The sequence below is a fragment of the Morchella sextelata genome (assembly GCF_020137385.1).
Source record: "Morchella sextelata strain SCLS chromosome Unknown scls_14, whole genome shotgun sequence".
NCBI lineage: Eukaryota > Fungi > Ascomycota > Pezizomycetes > Pezizales > Morchellaceae > Morchella > Morchella sextelata.
This window is the reverse complement of record NW_025408629.1, coordinates 1367800-1394224: the sequence shown is the minus strand read 5'-3', so window position 1 is coordinate 1394224 and position 26425 is coordinate 1367800. Positions and strand designations below refer to the sequence as shown.

Sequence of the window (26425 nt, the reverse complement as noted above, 5' to 3'; positions counted from 1 at the left end):
CTAGATGCCGCCGCATGTTTGGAGCGGAACCTTGGGAAGGGCGGGGAAAAATGTGCAGTCATCGAACATCACTCGTTATTGGCAAGAAACTGCATGTGTACATTGTAACCAGCATGTGTAGAACGGTGAGCGAAGGTTTTCTGGACCTTAGGTGCATGTATTGCCGATGGGTCTTAAACCTTTGCGAGCTTTTAATACAAAGTCGTGTATTTCTTAGCCTGAAAATCCATTGAAGGCGTGTTCGGTAAACGTTGTGGCACATGGTTGTGGCTAAGCCACTGAGCGACGTAATCAGGAGACAAGAAGGAAACGTAATAGCTAGAAGCAGACTAGAATTAGTCGACCACAGAACGCTTAGACTAGACCATCACCCATCATAATCTCATCAGTTCTCTCTCTGGTTCATATCGATTCGTATTCGTGATCAATCTGGAGGAGACTCTAGGGAACTACAGAAAACAGCCTTCAACGTGCTGTTGATCGGTCATAATGTTGTATTGCGAGTTGCCAAAATTAGCTGGACACTGCGTTATAATCAAACTTAGTACGGGAATGCAACTTCAAAATCGCCTTGCAACACAACCACATCTGGAAAGGTCGAGAGGGGTTATATCTGTGAGCTCTAATCTTGTATTATCTCAGGTATTAATACGGGCTCAATCGTAGGGATTTGAAAGCTTAGGCCGCGCCCTGTTGCAACGAATATCACGATATTCGGCCGTCTTGGCACAATATGTGAAGGTATTTAGTGTTCGAGCAACCACTTTTTGTGATATTTGTCATCCTATTAGAGTCCCAATATCACGATCTAAAATATTCTACTCAGACCAAAATATTCAAGCTTGTATCACTCGATCCTCACCGCGCTATCACCAAATTCACAATCAAATTCACCAGCGCCAACTATTGTATTGCTAGAGCTCTCATTCACATGAAAATACACTCATCGAGACACCATTGTGGCTTGCGAAGGCTTAATGTGCTATGGGTAGCAGAACACGCCCTAAATTTTTATTTCTGCCAGGTTGCAATCCTGACATATTCCGTTGCTACATTGGCAGGTCACAACCTCACAATATTTGAACTAGCGGTTGCCAGAACGCGGCCTTAAACTCCTCTATAACTAGTGATTTTGCAATTGTGTTTGTTGACTGTTGGTATAATAGTGGGTCTTATGGAGGAGGGGAGGAGTTGTGGGTAGAGCGTCCATTTGCTGTTAATTGGCCCGTTGCCTATGCCAAGAAGAATCTCATCCGAAACATCTTACATGTGGTCGTAGTAATCGAGTGGCATTCGACAAAAATAGATTTATCTTGTTATATGAGGCGATTTGATGAGCTACACCTCCAGGGAAGGATTTCCGAAATTGAAAGCTCTCCGATCGGTACGCCCCCGACATAGACCACCAGGATGGGATGTTAAGTAAATGAATATGAAGGATGACCGATGTATGATGACAGATATCGCCGTAATATCCCGCGGTCCGGCCCATAAGAAAGGAGACGTTCATAGTTCCCATAAAAAAGTCTTTTTTTAGCGGAGAACTGAACTATCCAAAGGATTTAAAGAGGACAGTTGGTCTTATAAAGCATAATTTCTACCCCTCAGTCAGACATCGTGCGAAGACTCTTCCAAGAAAATAGTCGACGATTTCCTCCCCATGAATCTCCGCCTTGCTTGATCCCGCCTTCAGGGCTTCTCAATATTTCTTACGTTAGTGCAATCAGAGAGTAAGCTATGTCGGAGAGTAAAAATAATCACACAGGGATGACACCGTGTTCAAACACTCGTAACGAACGGTATATATGTATCTACATCGAATGTCTATATGTATTTTGATCTATCATCACCTTTTGCCGTTCTGACACATTATAAACAGAACGCTATACACGCGAACACCAGTACTGAATGTGTCCTATATACCCCAATCTATCTAATATATGATTATTATAATTAGAGCGGCATCGCCGCTTATCCGTGCATGTGTCCAGAACTACGGAAATATCAACAGATTCTTTTCTTCTTCACAGCTTGCACCTCTGAAAGGATCAATAGATTTATCATTAAACTTAAATATACCCGGTGTTTGTACAGAGGTAGGTAATAAGTGATGGAACGGCTTGAGACACAGTGATACCTGGTTTAGGTAAAACGCCACCAACATACGGTGTTTGCAGGTATAACTGTACCTCAGGGCGTTCCATCACTTATTACCTACCGCTGTACTGATGAGCACGACAGTAGAATAGATTCAATTGGGCAAATCTTGTCTCATTTTGTTTCCCGAATCGGGGCTTAAAGCCTCAAGAAATCCGATTAGTTCTGTCAAAGTCTCGAGACATTTCTGTGTATAACTTCCCAATAAGAAAAGCTGAGAAATTATTATAAATACGTTCGGAGATCGTCGTGTGCGTTGTTCCGAAGTGTTCCGAAGAAACCTGGAAAACCACTCTCCACCCGGGCAAGGAGTTATAGCTAAAAGGCAAAGCTTACAAGACTTGTATCGAGATTTCCGGGACTGGTCCAGCCCTTCATTTCCTAACCGCTGCCAATGTCCCCTCTTCGCTTGCCAAAACCATCAAGAAAATCTGGCTCGTGCACATTACTAGGTGGGTGTAAAAGGCGCCAATCAGCATTACCACCCCAAATTAGGCCAAATATCGAGTCTCCGAGCGTAGAACCACTGCTGATATTGTGTAAAGAAGGAATCATATCATGGGCCACAATTGATAGTATTCCTCACATTGCGGTCCTAAAGGCTTGAACCCAATCCTTGGTATATCATGTTTTTTGTATAAATACCTCGACCTTCATACCACAATCTGTATCAAAATCAGCAGCAAGGTTCAATCCCTCCCCTCCTGTAGTACTGATCGACATATACATACCTTCTCACCAATTGGTCACGGTTGAATGTCGCATAATGCTGCCATACGCAATAAGATCTAGCACCTGGGTATGGGAACATCGATGAGCTCCGTCATGGAAGCATTCATCGAAACCTGTTCAATGGCCAGGGAAGACTTCTGAAACCGCTTAAAGAGGTACCTGCAAACTGAGCCATGTGTGGGAAGATCATTTGCCCAGGTCTTCTTTTTGCAGGCGAAGATTCGACTTATGCGCGGATTACATGACTGGATGTCATGGGGGTAAGGCCAGATATACATCAAGATATCCGCCGTCATCAGAGCATCATAAGATTTGCGAAAGTTTAAGGAGTTTCGCACGCCGATTCAGACACAGGTCATCGTCAGCTGTTCTCTCGGCGGAGCCCCTATAATCCTTCAACCTTCCTCGGGGTGTTTATTTGACATAACCTAGCAAGCGTCGAGCCACAGGTCGAGCTCGAGGTCTGATACCTTGGGCTCCTACAGGTCTTCGCTTATCGATAAGCATGACCTTCCGATCGATCGCTTAGAGCGGTTGTTGCGCGAAAGGTCATTCATTAGTCCTCGGCGCATTAGTAGAAATTGTAGAACTTTCAATTCTGAACAGTAGAAAATACCCGAATGGGAATCCGGAATGGGAATTCGGTCATTCTCAGGATTGCCGGTCTTGAGATATTCTCCTTTTTTGGTTCTCAATGAACGCGGGTGGTGTGAGAGTTGAATTAAAAAAGCATCGGTCACAAGATGACCGCTGTGACCGGAGTCTTGGCACGGGCAAAAAGACTGCGAGTGATATTCTATGAAGCTGCGATTCCATTCATGCGGAGTGGGTGGTACTGTAGGTCACATAGGGGGGTGGGTGCTTCGCTGCTCTGCGGGAAAAAAAGAGCTTACACCTGATGATAGGAGATGGTAGAGAAGCTCTGGCCCGGTCTATGTTGTAAGAAGGAGGTCGGAGTTCGCACTTAACTGCTACTACACCACGAAATTAATCATTATTTATTGTAGGATGTAGAGGGGTTCAAAAAAGGGAAAGAATGAACTGTGACTCTGCATACTCGCTGAGCCTAAGCTAGTACAGAAGCCTGTATACACTAGAATTTTATTCCTAGAGGTGGATCATTTATTTGCTGGGGTCGGCGAAGTCACGTGGTATGGGTGGAAGCCCAACACGGCACGCTTCATCGACTTTGAGACGCATTTTACAACCACAACACCACTACTATCTTGTACACCCATTATAAAGTTCAAAGTACCCATGGAATCCACCAACCGTCCATTTCCGTTCGAGCGAGGGTCGCCTAACCGAAGATCTCCGCCGCCGCTCGCAGTCGCCGCCGAGAATGTCTCGCCCATCGATGTGACAATGTTCGCATGGCTCAAATCACCACCTGGTGCTGCGTCTGCCGCACCACTTACCAGCACAAGGTCAGCGGATTATCATCCCATCACGCCACAGCGAGTAACCGCGCCCAAGGGAGTGCCCGGGGTAGGGTCGAAGTCTGCAGAGCATCCCGGAATGTCGGCGGATGTCACGCCCACCCCCGTTCCCGTGGTCCTCCCAATTTTGCCAGAGGACAAACTCCCAAGTTCTAGGCCAAGAAAAAAACGTCGACAACGCAAGATCAAGCCCAGTATATCTTCTTTCCCTACTTCGTGAGGCATCTGCCAGGAGACTAACATCTCCTTTATTCTTAGGTTATAGCCCCTCCACAATCTGGGTAGGTATCGCGAAAGGTTTAGGTAGTAACGAGCATCTACTGGACCTTCTGAAGCACTATCGAGATGAAGGGAGGGATGCCGCTTCAAAGAAGGAGATTGAAGATTGGCTCCGTAGCCATATACCGGGGGCTTCCCTGGTTGGGGGTCTTTTGAACGAGAGCATCCGCATCCTTTCGCAGGAGCAGGGAAAGACGGGCAAGATCATCAAAAATCAGCATTACTTCAAGAAAGTCAAGGCCGCACTCAAGTATCGTGTGGAATTCCTAGCGAGTGCTAGTGGAATTGAGAGGGTGGGAGATGGGGATCACGTGGCCGCAGTGCAAAGTGACGGAGTAGAGAGAGGACCAGTTGTCATTAGGTCGGCGAAGGAGGGGGGGCTTCAGGCTGTGAGAGACTGTGCGGAACTCCCGGGGAATTTGATAATTGGGCCCAGTACTGCGGATTCCATTGAAACGACTGCGGGTGAGGACTGCATCATAAGCGAAGTGCACGTTGTGGTTCAAGGTTAAGGGGATATCGATTGGCCGGAGATATTGGGGCAGTGTCGATAGGTCTGATGCATCCTGTCGTTCATAGTTCACCACTCCTACCTCTTGCAAGGCCAAATAATCTCCAGTTTTTCATGTTCCTCGTCTACCTTTCCGCTGTGCGCTTCAATCCTTTGTAGAAGTGACTCTGCGTGGACTGAACAGTCAACTGGTAGTCGAGCGAGGCAGAAAATATTAATTAACTATCAGCTTCCAATATCGAAGGAGATATCTAGAATACTATATCTGCACTACATACCATTCTTATTCACCAGCGCAATTGAACCCTTAGTCCTAGATTTGTTCTGCCTCGTCCAGAGAGCTCCAATATGTGGGAATCGTCTCGAATGCTTTTACCGTCTGATGGCTTGTACGTGTGGGTGCTTGACTATCAGCTTGACAACCAGAATATAACTAGCCAGGAGATAGATGAAACACGTGGGATTAAGCTGTGAAAGCCTGACCCACTGCACCATCCGAAAACACAGAGATACAAGCTGCAGAAAAGGATATGATGCTTGGAGAGGGGGGGGCGGGGGGGGCGGTGACTTGAGGGTTGTGTAGAGTTTTATCAGAACTGGCTTCTTCACAGTGGTGATCGCGTAAGGTGGGAATTTGAGGAGATAGAGGACTTTGGTGAACGACAACACCCGGTACATATAACTGAAGTTTGTTCTATTATTGATCCCGGGAAGAAGATGCACAACAGCCTCATCTCCCACTGGACTCTATGGCTATAAGCCCACGTAGATACTGTGTCTCGCCGATGTCGACAGGCTGACAGCATCGTTCCCCAAGGCACCCTTTTGCGCCATATGCAGAGTCCTCTTCGAAAACGTGAGGAAGGTGTTCAAGATACTTGAGGCATACGAGGGACGCATTGACTCCATGTAGTGATTACATCTTGTATATGACTATAGCGTTTCGAGGTGTAGTGGACAATGGTTATCCGACATGTCGCGTTGGGTGAGCTATGTGAACGAAGACGTTCCAAAGCATTCTCACGCCGGAACGGGCTAAGCGCTTCTGACAGTCCTTGGCGTCCCTGGGAGACCAGAAATCATTTCCAGTCAAGAATACACATGAGCGAATGATACATCGGTTCTCTGCCTTACTTGCCTGCCAGAACCGAGCGGTTATGCCTGGTCTTTCCGTAGAAAATCCATGGTTAAGTCCAGTCGTGGGAGTCGTAGGGGTGGGCCTGATCTTAAATGCAGTACTATTTGTTTTCTTTGTTTAGAAAGATTGGTATCTGTGAGGAGTGAGAGCTGTACAGATAAATGGAATCGATAATTACTCATCGCTCGAGTCTCTGTCCGTTGTACCATTACCTGCTGGAGACTCAATCGAGTTTGTCCTCTTACCAAGTGTTCTAATTGGCTGATATTCTCTCAAGTCGTGCAAGCTGGTATAGATTATATACGTTGATCTACTATGATTGGCTGGGCGTCTACTGGTATTTCCATAGTATCAGATGAGACCAGGGTTTCCAACGGTAGAAACCGGTTGTGATATAAGACAAAACCGCACCGACCACTAAATCAAGCAGCTCAAACTGTACCAACTGTACCAACTGTTTATCTTGACAATTTAAACTAGTTTTACTGCTTAAACCGCGGTTTTATATCTTAGCATACTCACCATAATCACAGTCCAAAAAATCGCTCTTTATGTTCTCGAACAGGGTATTCGAGCTTTGGAACAGACGTGTTCGAGCTCAGGAACTGGGGTGTTCGAGCTCATGAACATGAGTTGTATAAACCGTTTAAACCGTTGTATAACAGGTTTTGCAGATTTCTAAACCGTTCAAACCATGTATTCAGGGCGATAAGAACTGCACCAACTGTTAAGTTAAACGGTTCAGTTAAACCGGTTTGAACCATATAACCGATGAACCACTGGAAACCCCGGATGAGACTTGTGAAGAGGCCCAGTCCCTCGTCCCGGGTCTTCATAAATTTGCCAATGCATGGCAATCGTGATCTTTGGGTTTGGGGGTCTCGGAATCAGAAAGGTTGGGATTGCAAATGTGGGCGGAAGGGTCGTTGCGCATCATGGCCTAGACCTATGGCTTTCTAAAGTATCCCAGCATCACTCAGATCACTTATTTTACAGTCATGGTTAAAGAGAGAGTAGCTTTTTTTTATCATGCTAAATATCAATTAAATTAGTCTCGTGCCCTGACCTTTGAAAACTCGCTCGTCGTTTGCTGGAGAATCACACCACAGGCTGGCACGAGACTACGATTAAATAACATCTTTCTAACGATAGTAGATCTCGCATTGCTGGGAGAGGCCTTGCCTAAAGTTGTACTATGACAGAAGCTACGTTACAAAAAAAGGTAGGGGACTGTAGATTCTCCTAAACCGTTCCAAGTACTCCTAAAATCGGGAAATAAAAACACAGGAAAAAAGGGACTAGTAGATGATGTTTATCCCAAAATCCATCTCGTATTAGTCAATACTCATTTCATCCTCTCTAGCTTGGTCCTCGCTGCTGTTCTCCGCACCCCCCTGGAAAGACAACAGTGACTCAAAACGGTCAACCAGCATATTCGTTTCGTCAGTCCTCAGCATGCCCCCCCTCGTCCTTCTCCGATCTCTCGGCGGCCTCGTCATCCTTCTCTCAATTCTCTGCGTTGATGTTTCTATGACCGTCCTTGGTAGTCTTAAACCGCCAACGGTTCGGTGCACCCTTATTCCCGCGGGCCTAATCAATATACGGGGCGAAGCCGCCCAAGGCCTCTTCTTCTCCTCCTTGATGCGGGACCGATATAGCCTTTTTAAAAGATCATTAATACCCCCGGCACGTGGGTAGAGCGTGATCATGCGTAATCTTATCTCTTCGCCGCAGCTAGGGTCGGTCTCCGATCGCTTGAGGAGACCATCGAGATCGGGGTCACGCATAACTGCTAACGTCATATATGTGATAAGGCTATTGTCTTCGTCGTCTGGGTCTATGTTAGTAATTTTCTTCGGGATTTGAAGCGAGGTATCTGGAAAAGGGAGGGGGGGGGGGGCAACTACCAAGACCAGAGACTGCAACAGCGTCACGGGAAGATTCGGAATGATAGATACCAGTATCTGCTGCGAGGTATGTTAGTGTTTCTTCTACAGAGAGAGGTATGTGTTGGGCTTCTACGTGTTTTGGTGGGCTCTCGGTCTTCCTGCTGCTGGGGAATCGAGTACTCTGGCATTTTCCCCTTCTTATCGTGTTTTTCGCTCTGCATTGCGCGACCTTTTTGATTCCTGGCTGTTGAAAATCAAGATGGAGTCAGAAAACGTTGCGGTCGTATCTTAGGTGTAGTGAACCTGGAGCTGTGGAGTGGTGTTTAGATAGAGGTGCGAAAGAAGTGGAGATTCGGGGTCCTTTGTAAATGTAGAAGGCTGTCCTGTTCTCGCTGAGAGGTGATAGTGGTGTGAGTGTTGTTCCAGAGCGGGGCTGGTGATGTAAGAGCAGACCGAGGATCTCTTTGGTTAAACTTTAGATATGTATTCTACGATGACATATGGCGCCGTGGGTAGCATTTAGGTGGTCAGTGCGTACTAGAAGGTCATAATGAGATTGCGTCGGGACTGGTTTGGCAGAGACCAATCAGCACAAGTACTCAGAAGATCAGTTAATTGTGGTTGGGCACGGTCCAGACCCAGTGGATTAATCGGATGGCTGGTGATCTCACAGTCTGCCAATGTTTGGACTTGCTGCTGTGGACCAGTTGCATGTTTCAAGATTCGGATGGAAACTTGTAGGGCTTCGTGATGGGACGTACTGGACCTACAAGTTGATGCGTGGAAGATGAACAAACTAAGGAAATACCTAAGTACGTACTATGTCTCATGCGGGGACGAAAGGTCAAATCCTTTCACAGAGAACACTCGCAGCAGCACTAAACATTCCTTCCTTCTACGGTCTCTATTTGTTATAATTGTGTACTACCGGTGTAATTTGTGTCGTGCCCTATGAAACCTTTTGGGCCAATCCTATTTACATGCCAAAATGATTTCTGGAATGCTATTTATTACTGAAATAGAGAAGATCCCTAACATAGGTGTCAATTACCTTTTCTATAGACCTACATGTATACATGTATGTACCTATATTGCGGGGCGGGTGGGATATACTACTGACTACATGTAGCAGAACCTTTGGCCCACAGGATGTGGTCATGCTTTCATTTATAATATAAATGTTCATGTACAAACTCTTCTCTCAGAAAAAAAGAAGGAAAAAGAGGAAATAGACAAAAAATATGCTTCTTGAGGCCCGCAAGGTTTCCAGTGGTTTACCGGTTATATGGTTTAAACCGGTTCAACGGAACCGTTTAAGTTAACAGTTGGTACAGTTCTTCTCGCCCTCAATACATGGTTTGAACGGTTTAGGGGTATGCACAACCGGTTATACCGACGGTTTAAACGGTTTATACAACTCATGTTCGTAAGTTCGAACACCCCAGTTCCTGAGCTCGAGCAGGTCAGTTCCAAAGCTCGAACACGCTGTCCGAGAACATCAACGCCTATTTTTAGGACTGTTATCACGGTGAGTATGCCAAAGCATAAACCGCAGTTTAAGCGGTTAAACCAGTTAAAACTGTCAAGATAAATAGTTAGTACAGTTGGTACAGGTTGAGTTCCTTGATTTAGTGGTCAGTGCAGTTTTGTCTTCTATCACAACCGGTTTCTACCATTGGAAACCTTGCTTGAGGGGCTCAAATCCGCGACCCCCCAACACCAAGATTAGCGCGGCCGAAACGGGGCGCTGACTCGAGGAGAGTAATGTCACTACTACGCTATCGAAGCTACTGGTGTACTCCAGACGGAGAACATATTTGACCTTGACACTTTACCCTTCCACCCTCTTATCTAACTCAACCCATAGACTATATATGGGGCCTTTTTTTTGCGCCGTAAGACTTCTGACTGCCCAGTATTGTGATGTGTCGTGCCTGCTTGGCCACCCAGCCCTGCTGTGCACACCAAAAGAACGGATTGTAGTACATATTAACTAGCCAACCATCCTTGGCGCACAAAGGTCGTTTCTAGCCACCAACACACATGGGCGAGTGGTCTAACGGTTTAGCCCTCGCCCAAGAACACCGCGAGGTTTAGCCCTGCTTTCGATCACAGAAGGCCAGGGTTCGACCCAGGGGTGGGAGTAGTGCCAGTTCGTCCCGGAACCGCACAGTACTTTTTGTTCTTTTTTTGTGTATGAAAGAAGAGATACTATAACCACCCAAAACGTACCGCTTGGCGTCTTTTTTATTTTGATAATAGTGCGCAATACCCGCCAGTATAAAGCCGCAGTTGAATTTGACATTCCGTGGCATTTGAGCCCGTTGCCACGCAGAGGTCAGGGTTAGGTTCCGCTCTTGGCTAATCAGAGGGCTAGTAGGTTCGCAGAATTAAGGGCAGTACAGATTAGATATTAGCGGTTGCGTATATGAAATAAATGTAGATTCCGTGTATCATCCACTTCAATGAGGCTCTTGTTAATAGAAATAGGGTCTGGTGATTGTGGTACATATTGTCGAGGGGGCTCATTGGTCAAACCCACGTGAAGCATTATTGAATAATCTGCCAACTTCTCTATTCTATCCCAGAAAGAGGATCCACGGCCAAACCAGCGGATCACCATTCAACTTATGCTTCTAGACGAATTTCTCTCTAAATCGTTTAGTCTCTCATTCCTCAAGGCATCACACACTTCATAAATGGTTCACAAACACTCATCCCATGAGCAAGCACATTGGAGAGATAGTAAAACCAGAGTCTCAGTCCAAAACCTGACGTGCACTATTTATTGAAACAACTTTAAACTGTGAGAGCTATACTACGAAGATAATTAACCACTCCTCTATCCACTACAAGACATGTGAATAATATCTCGCTCCAAAATATGCTCCCCCCCCCCGCCATTAATATCTCTAATTTCGCATTTCTGATAACTCCTAGAACTTCCAGTCTTACACTGAACTTCGCCGTCCTACCTAGGACGCGATCCCGCTATTCAAAGAACCAGATACAACCTGGGGAATTATTGATCGGCGGACTCTTGTGATTGACGAATCTATCGAAATCAGAGTCGTACTGGCACGCGTTGTCGCACGCAAGTTGCATCTTTTGAAGGGGAGATCTGGTTTTTGGAATATGGCGCCTTTTCTGGATACCTTTCGGACCAGCACTGTCGGGATTGAGTTTAAACCTCTTCATCGCAGTTACTAGGTCATCTCGAGATGGGGACTGTGTGCCCGATGAGCAAAAGTTTTGGAAGTCTTTATCATCGTTCTTATGAGGCATAACGGGCATCATGCAATCATGTAGCATGACCTTTTTGGGGTCCTATTTAGCATCCCCAACCAATATTAGTTTCGTCGACTATAAAAAGAGAAGTGTTCTGAGGTTCAAGAAATCAAGACACAGGAATCCTACCACGTAAACAGGGCGTCTGATACCACCAATGTTCAATCCCAGAAGTGGTGTGGACCAGATCATCTCACCCGGCTCAAAGTTCTCCTTTGGCACCAGTGCCCTATTACCGTGCATATTTTCTAATATGTTGGAATGAAGACTATTAAGATCAGAAAGAGTGCTCAACAAAGCGCTCTCTAACCTATTCCCCATAACATCCTTGGTCAACCTCGATTTCGCTATGGTGGAATCCGAGCGATAAATTAAAACCTTAGGTTCCAACGGAATAGGAATGTGATAGTTGAATTCAAGCATCTTGAGGTTCTCTGGAGAGTTACCCAAAGAGGTCTGGAGCTCGTCACTGCTTGGTGTTTCTGACCACTGATAAGTGCATGCGACACGTCTGGTCTCGGTCGGAATATCCTCTACATCAATCTTAAGACACATCTCGATCAGATCGCGGACGATCCGATAAACACTTGTAAAAATACACATCTTAGTGGAGTCTCCTGGTGATAATTGGCACAGATGCAACTTACTGAGCGAATCTTTCGAGTGGGTTGAAATTTTCATCCTGCATGTACTTTCCCCATACCTCCGGTATGACCTGTCTGGCGAACCTATAAACCATTGGTCTGCAGGCGTCCTGCTTAGAAGGATCCAATAGGATTTCACGGTGTTGCGACATGAAGACAATCACGTGGTGCGTGAGAACGGCAAACGAGACCTCAGAAAGATCAGATTTTCCGAGTAGCTCACCCGCGACGAGTGGTACCCAGGCTGCGACCCCCTCACCGCCCTCAAGGTAAAAGAAATTCGAATCTTCCGACATTTCTTCAATTGGGCTCACTATGTCAGATTAGAGGTAATCCTCACTTTTGGAAATTACTGGCAGGTATCTTACGAGTACATGTATGTCGGGCGCCCTCCTCTCTGGGTGTTTTCGCGGGTTCTCCACCAGCTCGCAAGGTTCCTTTGGTCACTGCCATTGCAAGAGAGTCGTATACGCGTAAAGAGTACTATCGCTTGCGTTATCTGTTACCACAAGATGTTAGAACGTAGGGCAATGAAGCTTTTCCCTTGGCCCAGTTCACACCGACCACCAGATAAAATGAGATTGACCAGTTTGTCTGAGGGCGAGGGAGGTGGGGGGAGGGGTACAGGGAACAATATGGAGAGGGTTCAAGCATGGACATACAGTTACAAAAGGTCTCAGACCGAGTGCGTGTTCGTATTTATGTCAACCTTCGCGGTCTTGGGTTGGTGTATTTTCTTTCGGTGTTCAGGTCTGGGAGGTCATGCAGGAGCGGCTTTATTTGGATAGGTGAGCGTTCTGGATGTGGCTTTGGACTTTATATAAGGTGGGGGAAGTGTGCGTGTGCTTGAGGTATGAGGTTGCAGAGCGTAGGTTTAGCACTGCTGACTACCAACGATGACGTGACAAAACAGACATTCGGGAGAAGAACACCTATTCTTAGGAAACAAGCGAACTAAAGTAGGAAGCGCGCCCCAATTACGTTCACAGAACGAGGTATATGTTTGTAATTAACAAAGATACGCCACGGAATATATACTACTGAAGTAGACCGAAGCAGACTGAAGCCGGTCGCGCGTTTGGTACCTCCACCCACTTCGTATAGGCACGACAGAGACAAACCATTCCGTAACAAAGTAACACCAAAACGAAGCACGGCTTCTATTCGCGCAGGTCAGTTCTCACCGGACTCGCTTACTCTAGGCCCTAACTGATAAGTCGTCGACTCTGTCACCCCCAATTGTTCGCTAACAGAAACATCGATTTGATGTTGCTGGGGCTATACAGCATACCACTTAGACCTCCATATGTGCTCCCCCTGTGCTTACACTTCCGCTTTCAATGGAGATAGCTGCCATGGGAAATCTTTCTTCCGGACGAATTCAAATATTCTTCATACGATACGTATACGGGTGACGTAGGTAACCAATGAAATGCCGACACAAAGAGGGCAGGTACCGCCTGCCTAGCCGGCGGAGACAATGGAGAGCTTTTACATGGCTTTCACTATCGTTTCCACCTTTTTCCAAGGCGTGACACTATAAATGGAGTCGGGCATACAAAAATGTTCCTTCATGGAATATCACTCGATAATGCCAGTCCCCCGGATGAGGTCAGAAAAATAGAAAGGCGATATGGTAGGAACTTCGTATAACCTAGGATCCTTTCTAACGAGATAAGGTGTATTTCAAACAAGTCTATCAATATTCATAACCCACACCCATAGAAGGAGTTTAGGTCATGGGGTGTCTAGGGAGAGAGTACGTTCAGAACATTCTACAGCTTGCTATTTTTGCCCTAATTTCTATTTGGAAGCACTCCGGTGTAAGATCCAGCAGGTTTGCAGTGTGACAGGCTCGTGCGAACCCTAAGGATTAGGGGTAAACAACAGGTGCCGCAGATAGGATGATGACAAGCCGTAAGTGTAATGCTTCACTGCTGCAAATAGCACGGCGAAGCGCTTCCAGAACACACCCGAATAGAAGCTCTATCGATTAATCTCGAGCTTCTACGTCGATACAATCTTATTATCGCTCCACACGATAGAATATGAATTATCACTAGTAGAAGCGAGATTATCGGAGTCCAGTTCTCTGATGACACTCCGGAAATATTACCTACAGAGGTTCCAGCTGACCTAAGAAGACATTACTGAAAAAAAAAATAAACTTGAACAAATTGGTACGGATACTCAACGGTTACGCTAAAGCTCATCCTCAACTTATCGTTAGTCATCCATGCGAGTGATACTCCGTGCTTCTGTGAGCGAATCGTCGACTTCGCCAAGACTCCAGGACAAGAACTCCCATTCAAGTCTATAAAATAAAACCTAAAAAGGAGAGCGATATTGTGCATTTCAGCCGCGTTGGATCTATCATCATATTGAACAGCTGTTTTTCAAGTAACTCGAATGTCCGAGTTGTGTCATGGGTCCTGGGACAGGACGTCATCCCATAGAGCAAATGTTTATGTCATGATTTAGTAGCAGTCTTCCGAACTTTAGACATTGCTTCAGCGGGACATCAATATCGAAGCTAGCCAGCGCCTACGGATGGAAGAAACTCGTCGTTTCTGACACGGTTTAGAGCGCGCTCTTCCGGTCCTCGCTGCCCAGACATTTTCTTTCCCGTTCTCTGCTCATATCGGCCCGACCGCTTTCTCCTCTGTCTGTCCACCAAATGTCCAGTTTTAACTCTGTTTTCCGATCGCGAGCTGAACGTGCGATCACCTTCAAAGTGTTAACGGTAGACAGACATAAAAAGGCTGCGGCTGTTATACGCAAGACGAAACGCGGGAGTGCCGTTATGACACAGCCCGCCGAGACCAAATATTGAATTGCCGGGTGGTTTTGTCTCCCCTCGACCACTCGAGTCACGCCGTTCCTTATGATGTGGGAAGTACGTCTACAGAATTTGTAAATTTGGACTTCATAAAGTTATTTGGGGGGGGGGGGGGGGAGTACCTATTCTGCTCAAAGGGGGGAAGGCCGGTACCGGTGAGGATAGAACAAGACAAGAGAGTCTTGGTGATGTCGTAACCATCAGTCGGAGATTCCAAGAGTTCCCTGTTATTTAAATAATGGTTTATAAAGATATTGGAATTGCAGCATTAATTCGCCATGGTGATAGCATCAGTCTATTGTCGTACCTTGGCTGAGGAAAATGAGTTTTCTTATTGCAAGTTGTTATAATCGAAGGTTCAAAGGGAAGATAGACGAACCACAGTCGCCATGTCAAGTAGTATCATCTGAAGAAGAAAAACCCCTCATGGCACATGGAGTCGCCGAGAGAAATAAATACTACCCACCTAATACTTCAATGCTATGAAATTCAGTAATCTCTACCGGAAGGCCCGGAGAACAATTGATTCTATTATGTATTGGAAGGAGTACCAATGAGAGCCGCTTAGGTACAGCGGTGGTTTGCAAGTGTGTTACGTAATTAACCCTAGTCCCTATATGTTCCTCCCTACATGTAGTCCTGACCACTATCAAATCAAATGTACGTTCTCCGCCATGAATCAGCACAAATTCAGTAAATGAGAGATTGAAAGAAATTGAGTAGACAAGAGAACTTAGAAAAAAGGAGAAGTAAGTCTCAGACCAGAGTTTTCCCCTATGTGTCAAATAAGAACAGCAAGCTTATATAAAATCAAAGCAACAACATCATTATGCGAAATCAATTTAAAGAAAATCCACTGAGAAAAAGAGTGTAAGTTTTCAACAACTGATGAAAGAGATCCGTCGAGTTCTTAGCTTTTGAAATCAGCGACTAACAGAAAATATGAAAAGAAAATTTAATGTGTGCGGTGTGGCTAGAAGCAAGAAAGCGGCAAGATTGGGGTGAGAAGCGGGAATGACCGCGACCATCCTAAGGAACTATGACCTCCACTACCTTCCCTCCTCCTGGATGAACCCCTTTCCAGATCGTTAGTTGCCCGGCGGTGGTAGAATCGGTATTTGACTGATTGGCAGGGGCGGTTTTGGTCTTTCGGTTATCGATGGCGGTGGTATTAGCGTTTTTCTGATTGCCGGTTGTCCTCTTGTTGTCGGGGGGACAAAGGGGCGGCCAGTCCGGTTGGAGGGGATGCTTAGTGTGAGGGAAGGTATAGTTTCGTTTAAAAAAACTTTGGTTCCACGGCGTACGCATATTTTGAGATGGAGTTCCAGCAACGTTCGAGTCGGCACCACGAATGTTCATTTCCAGGCGTATCTTGGTGACAACCCTCCCTTTCTTTGGAAGGTCCTTCTTAGAACACATTGTCCCATCCGGCGTGGTATACATTGAGAACTTGATTCTTAAATATTTTCCCTTGAGAACTGGCTCAGTGATGATGTCACGGCTTGCTTTGACTCTGATCCTTATTTTGTACTCACTTTACCGCACATTGGATTAGCATTAATATCTGATACGTTGGAGACAGGAGGGAGAGCTAACATGTAGAGTCGAACACGCTTCCCAGACGTTCTGTTGATCAGACCCTGGGCTAACCTTTCTTTTATGCTGGCAAAGATACTGCTCTTGAATGCCCATACGATGACCATTCGTAGGAACCAAGGGGTGAACACCTGATTACGGTCCACTACAATGTTCATAATCCTCTGATAAAGAAGGTTTGATTAGACAGGGCTTCAGAAAATGGAGAAGATATCATACATTCGAAGCCATCGTTATAGGTTGTATGGATCAGGAAAGAAACCGCTTTTTGCTTGATGATTACTCAGAGAGGTGGAGATGAAAGACGAGGAAGAATATTTGGCAAAATATAAATTGTGGGAGTGCGGCACTGACTTAGGATTGAATGGAAGTCACGCTTATTAATGAATAGGGCTTTAACCATGACGGAGAAGCTTCATAAGCTTCATAAGCTTCATAAGCTTGACGGTCTGGTGGGTCCAAGCGGTAAAGTTTAAACGTGCACGGACAACAACTTCTACTGGAAATAGAATACAAAAGAATTATGATAATGAACATTGCAGCTTCCAATATCTTTATATTTCGGAGAGGAAAGATATGATCCAGATAATCACAAATGAATTGTTAGGTGATATACGACACCTCTCGTTTCAGTTAGGCCTCTGATCCTAAAATCTGCTCCGAGTTGCTTGGCAGATTGATCTATAAACATGGCGGAGATAATGCGGCATGCTGCGGGATGTGTTAAAAATCATGTTATAATCTCGTCCTGATTCTTGGTTCCTTTTATATTGTGTGCTTATCACCAGATACGTATAACATCTGCACGATAGGGTTGAGTAATTCCAAATATAACCTCCAAATCAAAGGCTCTATCTCAAACTATCCTCTATAGCCCGTTATGACGTCTTGGATATGTAATCCTGATGCATGACCATAGATATCCAGATTCAGTAGCAAGAGATACTGAGTTCTATCAATTCCGACTTCAAGCCCCTGTACCCACCTCTACGCCCTGGGGTAACTCTAATTCACCCTTGATAGTAGCTGCTGCAAACTCTCCGGCAACAACCGAGATTCTCCTTAAGTCCCTCACTCAATACCTGTGTATGTCATATCCAGGATATCGAGGCCCACATTCCGAACAAGGGGTGGGGGGACCTCGGAACTGAAATGGGAAAACCTTCGGGGTTAGCTTCGTGTTGCGAGTTTGGTTCTGGAAGGATCATCGTTGGGCTCGGGACATGTTACCTGAATTCCGTAACAATTTATATACAGATTCGGGAGAGGGCTAATGAAAGGCGGAGGAGTTGTAAACCCCCGGTTGTACTTCCCAGTGTGTACTACAGCGCCGAGGCAGCGTTGGCAGCAAAAGAAAAGAGCTTTAAATGGAGATTGAGTAGCAACATAAGTATCACGTTAATAGGGAGACTAGATTCGGGGGTGGGTTGAGAAGCGATGAATTACGTCTGACAAACTTTAGTGCTAGGATAAAACAATGCCAATGTATGAAGATTTTGGAGACGCGATTCTGGCACGTTGGCATATGTGATTGAGGTATTTTATTATGACACTAAGGACTAAGTAGCACAAGGCAGTAGAACCATTAACAAAATAAAAAAGCAGGATATGTACTGCGCCGCTGAAGAAACATCGAAGATTATAGGCAAATGGAATAGAAAGCCGTCAAAAGAAAACAAATACTGAGCCCGCCAACTATTCCACCAGTCGTTCATAAACGTCATGTACGGATGTCAGCATTACCGTTAGCTATACCAAAAGAAAGGGAGGAAGAAATTCCTAAATAAGGAAACAGAAGTAGTAATAAGAATGAAAAGAAACTAGAATTAGAAAGAAATTGATTAAAATAGTTTTGAATTCATAAATAAATGGTGAATGAACGTTAACAGGTCAGTTATATAGAAGTGGGTTAGGTAGAACAGACCATCGATATGAGCGAAGCTAACGGAACAGCAAATCATCTTCCTCTGTATATGGATAGAAGGTGCGAACAATCACCCCTACATGGTTCGTTTCTTCGAGGAAATATCCGAAATCATTGGCATCTGGGAGTTTGGTCTCCTCGGCATTTTGCTCCTGAAAACCCCAATCATAGAGAGGGAGGCCTGTTAAAGAACTTAAGGTTAATCCGTCGTTTGGAGGAGGATAAAGGAGCCTATTAGTCGCATCTTGATCAGAACTACCAGCAACCGGCTCGTTAATGTTCATTGAGCTTTTGAAAAATTGCGACATCTCTGATTCTGTTTCAACCTTATCTGAAGCGTGTTCCGGAAAGAAAGCAAGGTCAAAGTAGCTATATTCCTGTGGATCATAAGCCCAATCAATCCCTTCGTCTGCACGAATCTGGGCTTCGATGATATCATTTTCACTTTGTGGTAAAAGCTGTTCACTGTTAAAGGTAGGTGTTTCCCAATTAGTTCCTGGCGGTAATTCAAAATTGCTGTGTAATTTCATTTCATCTGTCCTCATGTTACCTACTCGTTCAGAAGGCCATGAATCTGCCTCACGAGCACGGGAAAGGTATTCATTATCAAAATTGGGATTCTTGGAAAGAAGAATGGGATCGATAGCTCCATCTTTAAAATGCGGAACCACCTCCGGAGCCTTTCCTTTGTCAAGCATGCGAACCGGATGAGTACCAGTTCTCTCATTAAATTCACCAATAGCTTCGGGGGCTTTGACGTTGTCGATTTTGCGAATTGTCCCCTCTGTCTTTCTCTTTACAGCTCTACGGACCACGCTCGGGGCCTTCCGTTTCTCAACCCTATGAACCACTTCTGGGGCCTTCCCTTTGTCGATTATGGGAATCACCTCCGGAGCCTTCCCCTTGTCAACTGTGTGAATGATCTCTGGAACCTTTCCCTTGCCAATTATGAGAATTACCTCTGAAGCCTTTCCTTTGCCAACTCCGGGAAGCACCTCTGGAGTCTTTTCGTCGTCAATATTGTAGACCGCTTCCGGTACCTTTTCCTTCCCGATAATATGGGAACTGGCTTTTGAAGAACAGGCAGCAACCTGCAAGGCTGGCTTACGGCGCTTCAACACCTCTGTAGCTCCACGCCGAACATGACGACGCGGTGATCTCCGTAATTCACCAACTCCTTGGGAGGGGCTAGCAGTGGGCCCCGGGACGGGTAGGGATGGCCTCAAACTATTCTCTGGCGTTTCCCTGTCATCATGTATGTCTGCCCAGTAGGGTACCGGAACTAGCAGGTGTTCGGCGGGGTTGGTAACCATGATATCTGGAACGAATGGAGCTCTTAGACGCATGACGCGGTTTTGATACATATAGGTCCCAGTCCTTAGGTCCTCTGCGGATTGTTCATCAAAAGCTTGAGTGGATGAGAGATTATGCCCAGCTTGAATCTGGAGGATATATTCTTCGTCGGTGGAATACTCCCCATCGAGATCAGGATCAGTGACTGTACCATTAAGCTCTAGCTTAGATCCAGTCGCTGAATTCAATTTGAGAATCTCCTCTGCAAGTGCAGCGGCTTTTATCATACGAATCTCCTCGGCTAGCGCTCCTTCCCTTGGGTCTTTACCATCTACGAGTGTAGACGACTTGGGGGCGATCTCGCGCAAGGGGCGAATTGGCTTGTCGTATCTATTCTGAGCTTGGGCGCGACGGGTTCTGGTGCGCTTGCTTGAAGACGGACTAGGGTCTTGAGCGGAGGTTGAACTCATATTGAGACCTGAGAGACGTTGAGGTATAAGACACGAAAAAGTAGATGTCAGGAAGCCCTGATTTATTATGAAGCTCTAATGAGCTCTATGGAAAGATGGGAGGGAGCCTATGGCGTTTCTGCACTATAGGGTGGAAGGGGACGATGTTGGTACTGGGTGCGCGGTGGACTCCGTAAATTCAGAGGCTCCCTCTAATCAATATTCTGATTAGAACCTGAGCTTTTCTGGGAGCTTCGTAGTGCGGGTCGCTATAGATGTTGACGTTCTGTTCCTGCAATGGGGTCGGGGTAGACGTAATACATAAACAAATCTCGAGTTACTTCCTGTCCTTCCACATACATAGAAAGTGACTCGCATTTGAGTACGAGCTGTGAGCCTTCGGAAGATGCCGATCCTACTTCCAGGGGGCGTTTCATAATTAATTAATGGAGTGTGTGTAGGTGATTCGTAGCTGTACACCTTGCCCCGACTCCGAAAGAGGTACCCGAAGTCCTACAAACCAATAGTTAGACCATAGAATGATAACATACATTGTTTGAAGATTAGACAGAATATATGACTAACCGTGATGAAACTCCTCGAGGTATGTTTGATATTATTCTGGTGAGCCTATGGAGAAGCATACTTGATATTATACACATGACTTGTGCACATAGGTTATTAAGACAATCGAGGATACTATGAGCATACTCACCTTCCCGAAGCTTGATCAGGCAATATATGTAATGATGGCTAAGATGTCACACTTCGGGCTCGCGTTTGTCATTATCATCCAGCGCCGGAGGTATATATATGTCTGTCCATACTATTCCTTTAAATAATAACCGTAAGCTTCTGCTTTGTGCGCCGTGAACTGTGCATCGAAGAGACTAATTGCATATTCTGGAGCACGAGTCTTATGGTAGAGTGAATGGCGGATCAGGCGGAAGGAGTGGGTGGTGTTTTCGATCAAGAGCTCTAAGTTCGCAGGCAGGGTAGGTTATACACTACGTGTGTTTACCCTGCTAAAATGACTTTCCCCCCCTCCAACACCAAGTGCCCTTTGTGAACGATAGTGGACTCTGCTGTGTCCACCTGAACTTACTCACCATACATGATAAATAGCTGTTCATTAAGCCTGCCGAGGATGCGGATCTATGTGCCTTTTATCGACGTGAATGCACTGAATACAGCATTGAAGAGTTGGAATCCACAATTTACCGTACAGATTATAAAGCGGAGGCGGTTGCGGTGTCAACTTAGGTGTGGAATAATCGGTTGAGTTGGGGCCACCCGATAGGAGATCCCGGTCGAATGTAACCTCTATGGCGCCATACGTTCATTGGCGAACCTTCTATATTCTGTTGCCATGTGTATCGGCCTTTTCTGCCGCGCCTATGCAACCTAAGTTCAGAGACCAACACTGCCGAGTGATAGTATATGACTCTCCAACATCCTAGTCATTCCAGAATATGAAAGCTGTAATATTGGTGTCTGATCATAATACTCCATGTTCTCAACACAGTTAGGATGATACTGCACATAAATCAAAGTTTTCTTGAGCAAGGCTCAAGTCTGGTAAAAGAAATATACGTCTGCTGCGTGATGTCCAGAGCAAGGGAAATAAGTACAAATTAAGGTGACATTTATCCGAACTCACCATTCCCTTAACATTGAATTTTATTTCTGTTCATATATAGCACTACCTTAGAAAAGACTATACGTAATATACCTGAAGATCACCGGCCGTGTCCAAAAAGAGAGGCGGTATGAGAATCGTATCATTCTTGCCTGATAGTCCAAAAGGGTTGAGTACATAGACCTCCTGACACGTTCCTCCCTCACAGACCTCCGGACTTCGAAAATACCCTATCGCCCCACCTAAAACTTATGGAAGAAGTGGGTTCTTGATCCTGCACTTGAATTTGAAAAGTCCTATAGAGCCTGACAGCTATTGAGAACTTCAGCTTGCTCTGAAAATGCGGCCCAAATCGAGTCATTCATTCCATCATATGATTACCATACCATTATTCCCTGCAAAAATACAGATTCCTGCCAACAGTCATGGAACTTCATGCATACATGTCCTATAATATACATCCCATAAAATGTAAATCTTATGTAATATACATGCAGTTACCCACACCTTTCAGTAGTTGATTTGGACACCTGTCAATCCTCTCGGCTGCTGAGAAAGTATAAATCAATCCGTACATAAGTAAGCCGTAAGGACACGCTTGTCCCTCATCCGGTGTGCACAGGAGGGAACCCGTTAGTTGCGTATAAGTAGAACATAAACTCCCATTCCTCATGGTTCCGTTATTTACTCCTTGTCATCGTCCTTTATCCGCACCCCTTATCTGTGATTTGTGGGTAGTAGTTATATCCACGAAAATACCAGCAAGATGTTTGATTCTCCGTGTTTTCCTGCAACGAAGTATCTACATCTTAATAAATAGCCATTTTTATTGGCTGGGTTCCAACCCCCAAAAAGATAGTATCCCTATTTCTCACCCTTTCTCGCCCTTGGAACACCTTATTCCTTTCTGTCACGATCTTTTGGATAGCATGGCAACCATCTTCCGCTCTCTCTCCTCTTGGGACAATTCTCCTGAGGTGGAGAATTCTCACCACCAAGAGGCTCCTTCCTTCTTTTTTCTTTTTTCTCTCTGGGTGGGAGGCAAATAGGAACAATTGTTCCATATCCGTTGCTGCTGGGCTCGGTTTAAAAACCCTGACCAGGAAACCATTATAGTCAGGTATTCCTTTCTATCTTTCTTTGATTGAAGAAAGCTCAGAGCTCCTCAGCTCTTTCATCCACAGCTAAGCTACTAGTCTAGGAGGGTCAGCACCTGCTGAAACCCCCATACCCAAGGCCCTTATTCGGTTAGGATATACGGGGGCGGTATCCCTTAAGGGATGGTTAATCTCGAGCAAGACTTTTCAAGCAAATGTTTGTTTGGCCTGTCCTCTGATATTACTTCGTATAGGGTTATGCTAATAGTAACCTTGACTTCTAGCTCAGCTAGATATGTTTGTCACCGAGGGTATTAAAACCTGGTAATTGGACTATTCCTCTCAGGACCTCCTCCCAAAGGGTATATCGCTGGTCCTCAAGAAGAGGGTAATGATCCAGTGGTCTACGGGAGAAGGATGGGGCCGGTTTGTGGGGGTGGTGATTAGACAAACGGGCCCGTAGTTGTTCCAAACCACGGTAGGTTTATGTTCCTGACCATTTCTTATATCCCAATATAAGTACTGCGAGTTGTGAAACCCCGGTTGTACTCACCACCTTTGGTTCCTTCCTAGGCGTCTGAGGCATTACATTCTGGCCTTCGATCGATCGCTTTCTTAATAGGCCATGTTTGTTTGCATTGCAATTGCCCGTGGCATCAATTCGAATCAGTTAGGAACTGAAAGGCGTGGTGCAATGTTGCCTTGGCGTTCCAAGCACATACATGTACATGTAGGTAATAATTGGTTCCAAATCCGGGCTAGTCTATTATTTACTAACCGCATTCAGTCAAAATCTAGACTGTACTGGAACACCCAGCGGGATGGCAAACCCAACTACGACATAAGTGCACCATTGGATGGGGCGAATAGGTCAAGGTACCATAGGTTAAGTCCAAGGGCTTGGGAAAGGAGTCGTCCTGTTGGGCAAAGGCGTTTAGTACCAGTAGAAAAAACCTAATCAGTGGGTAATTGGGGTTTTGTTAGTTACGTCCCCATACATGAAAGGTTTATATATAATACTAACAGTAACGAGTGTGAATTAGACTCGGGCTGAGGTTCAAGGAATTATTGGCACCCAGACCTGCAGGGGGGTGTCAATTCACCCCAATGGAAAGAGTGTATGACCGGGCCAGAGACTTCTGAAGAAGCTTCTTAAAGGATCTCTGTCCTGGGTGTGGACGGGCATACATCTAGTGAGAGACCTTTGAAGAAGCTTCTCAAAGGACATGTTTGTGGCTCTGGTAAATTCAACCTCTGCACTCGAATAATTAAATTCTGACTTTCCTCTGCTAATTATAAGTATGTCCAGCTCGACTTGGGAAAGAACAGCAAGACACTAGGAGGAGTATCCAGGTAAAACAGCTTTCCGTACATTTTTTGAACTGTGAATTCGAATTAATAAACAGTACGTTTTACGCAGGATCATCTATGTTAGGGGTGTACACCGACCATCAGTCGGGGCTGCTGGCGTTGGACTAAGTTTGAGAGTGCGTTAATTTTCCAGCTTGTTTTAGTTTTCTACGCTAATATGTTGCAGCTTGGCGGGTTGATTCGCCGTCTTGTCTCAACAACTTCATTTGCCGGCTGGCTCTCCCTATATCATCCATAGTCGTGTTTCTTGTTCAGTGAGTTAGGATCCATCACTCGTTCGTTAAACCAGAAAAGAGAACTAATTACGCCAATTATTTGATTAAGGAACAGAAAGAAGACGAATTTGTCCTTTGTTACTCAATACCATACCGGCTCTACTTATGCCCTGTAAGAGAGTCCTGGAGTTTTCTTTCACCAAGACATGCAGAAGGCATGAAAGAGAAACGAGCAACCTGGGCGCCAGTAAAGCGTAAGATTTGGTTGGTATGGTAGGAGGGTTGAGGCGCCAACTCCCACACCTACTTTGTATCTATTTAAGACAAGAAAATCAAGTTTATATTAACAAATTCTTCTCCGGCTTGCACACTGCGATCTCTTACGGTAAATAGCGGATCCCAGTTCGCCCTGATAGCTTCCTTGAGACACTAAACGTGGAGACATCATGGCAGACTATAAGTGAGATGTATTCCTGGTATAAAGCTAAGGCTCCATAGGATCATAGGTGCTACACAACGTGTATACGTACTTCTAGTGACATAGACATATCCCGTGCCGGCATAGGTGGCAAAGATTGGAAGCTGCTATATGTCAACCATATTCTGTGCGAAACATGTTACTTCTTTTTACTCCATTTCTTCTAGATCTGTTCTGATCCATTGACCAAGACGTCGATTTGGTCAAGTGCGCGCACAATTCCTCAAGATTGATGGATAGGGCGATCCTTTCAAAAGGCCCATATTATGATGAATAGGTCGCTCCATCCAGTAAGCTCGCGTAATAACTCTACTCCAGTCAGCAAGTACACACACATTGAGGTTCCGAACTGTGGCAGTACTTGTACTTTATTAACCTATGTCGGTGTTCACTGAAATATTGAGTCTTATATTGCGCGTCACAGAGGCGCATAATGAGAGAAAGAACACTGTAAGCGTGCACCATAGCTGCTGCCGTAGCATAGGTGGGTCCTCCCCGCTGCGAAGAACTCACAATTTGAGCTCGAAATTTGAAAGCCGAGCGTGGCCAATCCACTCTAGATCTAATGGTTGTTTAAAAAATGCAATTCCTCTGTATAGGGGATCAGCGTCGATATGTAGCTTAGAGATAGGTAACTCCTACTATATTAACGCGTCCGCCTCAGGAACGAGTCGAAATTATCTGACATTGGATTTTGAGTGTTGGATTGTCTCGACTCATTAACACATTTGGAGGAAGGAAATAGCATAAAGTCTATTTCGGGAATGGCCACTTGATCATTGGACCAACAATCCAGCAAGACGCCCATTTGGCCAATGGATCGTCCCGTCCATCATCTTGTTCGATAGTGCGCCCACTTGGCCAAATGCACGTCTTGATGAACGGAGTATAACAGATCTGATAAGTATTCTTTTCTCCGATCACACCTCTTCCCGCTCCACCACTCGAGTTATTGATCGCCGAAGAGAAGATGACTCGTATTCCAGTTAGGCTGGTGGGCGAAGATGTTCCCGGTATACCTCACGACCATAAAATATCCCGCAAATCACGGGGCGGGGGGCCCGGGGGGACCCATTAGGAAAGGTGTTCCGCAACAACATAATAGAACTCCAATAGTAAATAAATGCCTGGACGTAAATCATCGTGGCGAAGATATAACTTATACCATTCAGTAAAAGATAACTTAATAGTTAGGGGAATCATCTGGAAGTATTAAATTTCAAAAATATTCATTGTAGCATGGATGGTAGAGCATTTTGTTGGTTCTTCTCAGAAAATGTGCCAAGACCTCAAATTTGTTTGGGGTCTTGGCAATTTTCGGAGAAATCCCAAAATTTGCAAATTCAAAGTCACATAACTTCCGACATATTGGATGGAAGAAATTATCGCTCAGAGTACATGTTCTTTTAAAGTGTATATTACTATCCTGAAAGTTTCATGGTGTTTA

The 26425-nt window shown here is 45.3% G+C and overlaps 8 protein-coding genes across 8 annotated transcripts; 3 read left to right on the top strand and 5 right to left on the bottom strand.

Moving 5' to 3' along the window:
• Nucleotides 1-4146: 4146 nt before the first annotated feature.
• Nucleotides 4147-5119, top strand: H6S33_003233 (uncharacterized protein; the record flags this gene model as incomplete). The annotated part of the gene is made up of 2 exons (XM_044834600.1): nt 4147-4522; nt 4587-5119. 2 exons carry the CDS (start codon nt 4147-4149, stop codon nt 5117-5119), a joined length of 909 nt encoding a protein of 302 aa, XP_044692440.1.
• Nucleotides 5120-7590: 2471 nt separating this feature from the next.
• H6S33_003232 (uncharacterized protein) lies at nt 7591-8366 on the bottom strand (the record flags this gene model as incomplete). The annotated part of the gene is made up of 3 exons (XM_044834599.1): nt 7591-8087; nt 8164-8223; nt 8279-8366. The coding sequence occupies 3 exons, from the start codon at nt 8364-8366 to the stop codon at nt 7591-7593; spliced, it is 645 nt and encodes a 214-aa protein (XP_044692439.1).
• A 67-nt stretch (nt 8367-8433) lies between these two features.
• Nucleotides 8434-8975, bottom strand: H6S33_003231 (uncharacterized protein; the record flags this gene model as incomplete). The annotated part of the gene is made up of 4 exons (XM_044834598.1): nt 8434-8607; nt 8684-8712; nt 8784-8911; nt 8962-8975. 4 exons carry the CDS (start codon nt 8973-8975, stop codon nt 8434-8436), a joined length of 345 nt encoding a protein of 114 aa, XP_044692438.1.
• A 2161-nt stretch (nt 8976-11136) lies between these two features.
• On the bottom strand, nt 11137-12373 carry H6S33_003230 (uncharacterized protein; the record flags this gene model as incomplete). The annotated part of the gene is made up of 3 exons (XM_044834597.1): nt 11137-11472; nt 11563-12019; nt 12081-12373. 3 exons carry the CDS (start codon nt 12371-12373, stop codon nt 11137-11139), a joined length of 1086 nt encoding a protein of 361 aa, XP_044692437.1.
• A 3572-nt stretch (nt 12374-15945) lies between these two features.
• Nucleotides 15946-16743, bottom strand: H6S33_003229 (uncharacterized protein; the record flags this gene model as incomplete). The annotated part of the gene is made up of 3 exons (XM_044834596.1): nt 15946-16450; nt 16513-16676; nt 16732-16743. 3 exons carry the CDS (start codon nt 16741-16743, stop codon nt 15946-15948), a joined length of 681 nt encoding a protein of 226 aa, XP_044692436.1.
• Nucleotides 16744-18453: 1710 nt separating this feature from the next.
• On the bottom strand, nt 18454-20199 carry H6S33_003228 (uncharacterized protein; the record flags this gene model as incomplete). Its single annotated transcript, XM_044834595.1, has 2 exons — nt 18454-19332; nt 19396-20199. The coding sequence occupies 2 exons, from the start codon at nt 20197-20199 to the stop codon at nt 18454-18456; spliced, it is 1683 nt and encodes a 560-aa protein (XP_044692435.1).
• Nucleotides 20200-23097: 2898 nt separating this feature from the next.
• H6S33_003227 (uncharacterized protein) lies at nt 23098-23968 on the top strand (the record flags this gene model as incomplete). Its single annotated transcript, XM_044834594.1, has 9 exons — nt 23098-23131; nt 23199-23211; nt 23261-23276; nt 23378-23392; nt 23488-23541; nt 23585-23644; nt 23702-23759; nt 23877-23897; nt 23958-23968. 9 exons carry the CDS (start codon nt 23098-23100, stop codon nt 23966-23968), a joined length of 282 nt encoding a protein of 93 aa, XP_044692434.1.
• Nucleotides 23969-24140: 172 nt separating this feature from the next.
• Nucleotides 24141-24676, top strand: H6S33_003226 (uncharacterized protein; the record flags this gene model as incomplete). The annotated part of the gene is made up of 6 exons (XM_044834593.1): nt 24141-24155; nt 24224-24267; nt 24321-24351; nt 24395-24401; nt 24452-24539; nt 24610-24676. The coding sequence occupies 6 exons, from the start codon at nt 24141-24143 to the stop codon at nt 24674-24676; spliced, it is 252 nt and encodes an 83-aa protein (XP_044692433.1).
• Nucleotides 24677-26425: the final 1749 nt, after the last annotated feature.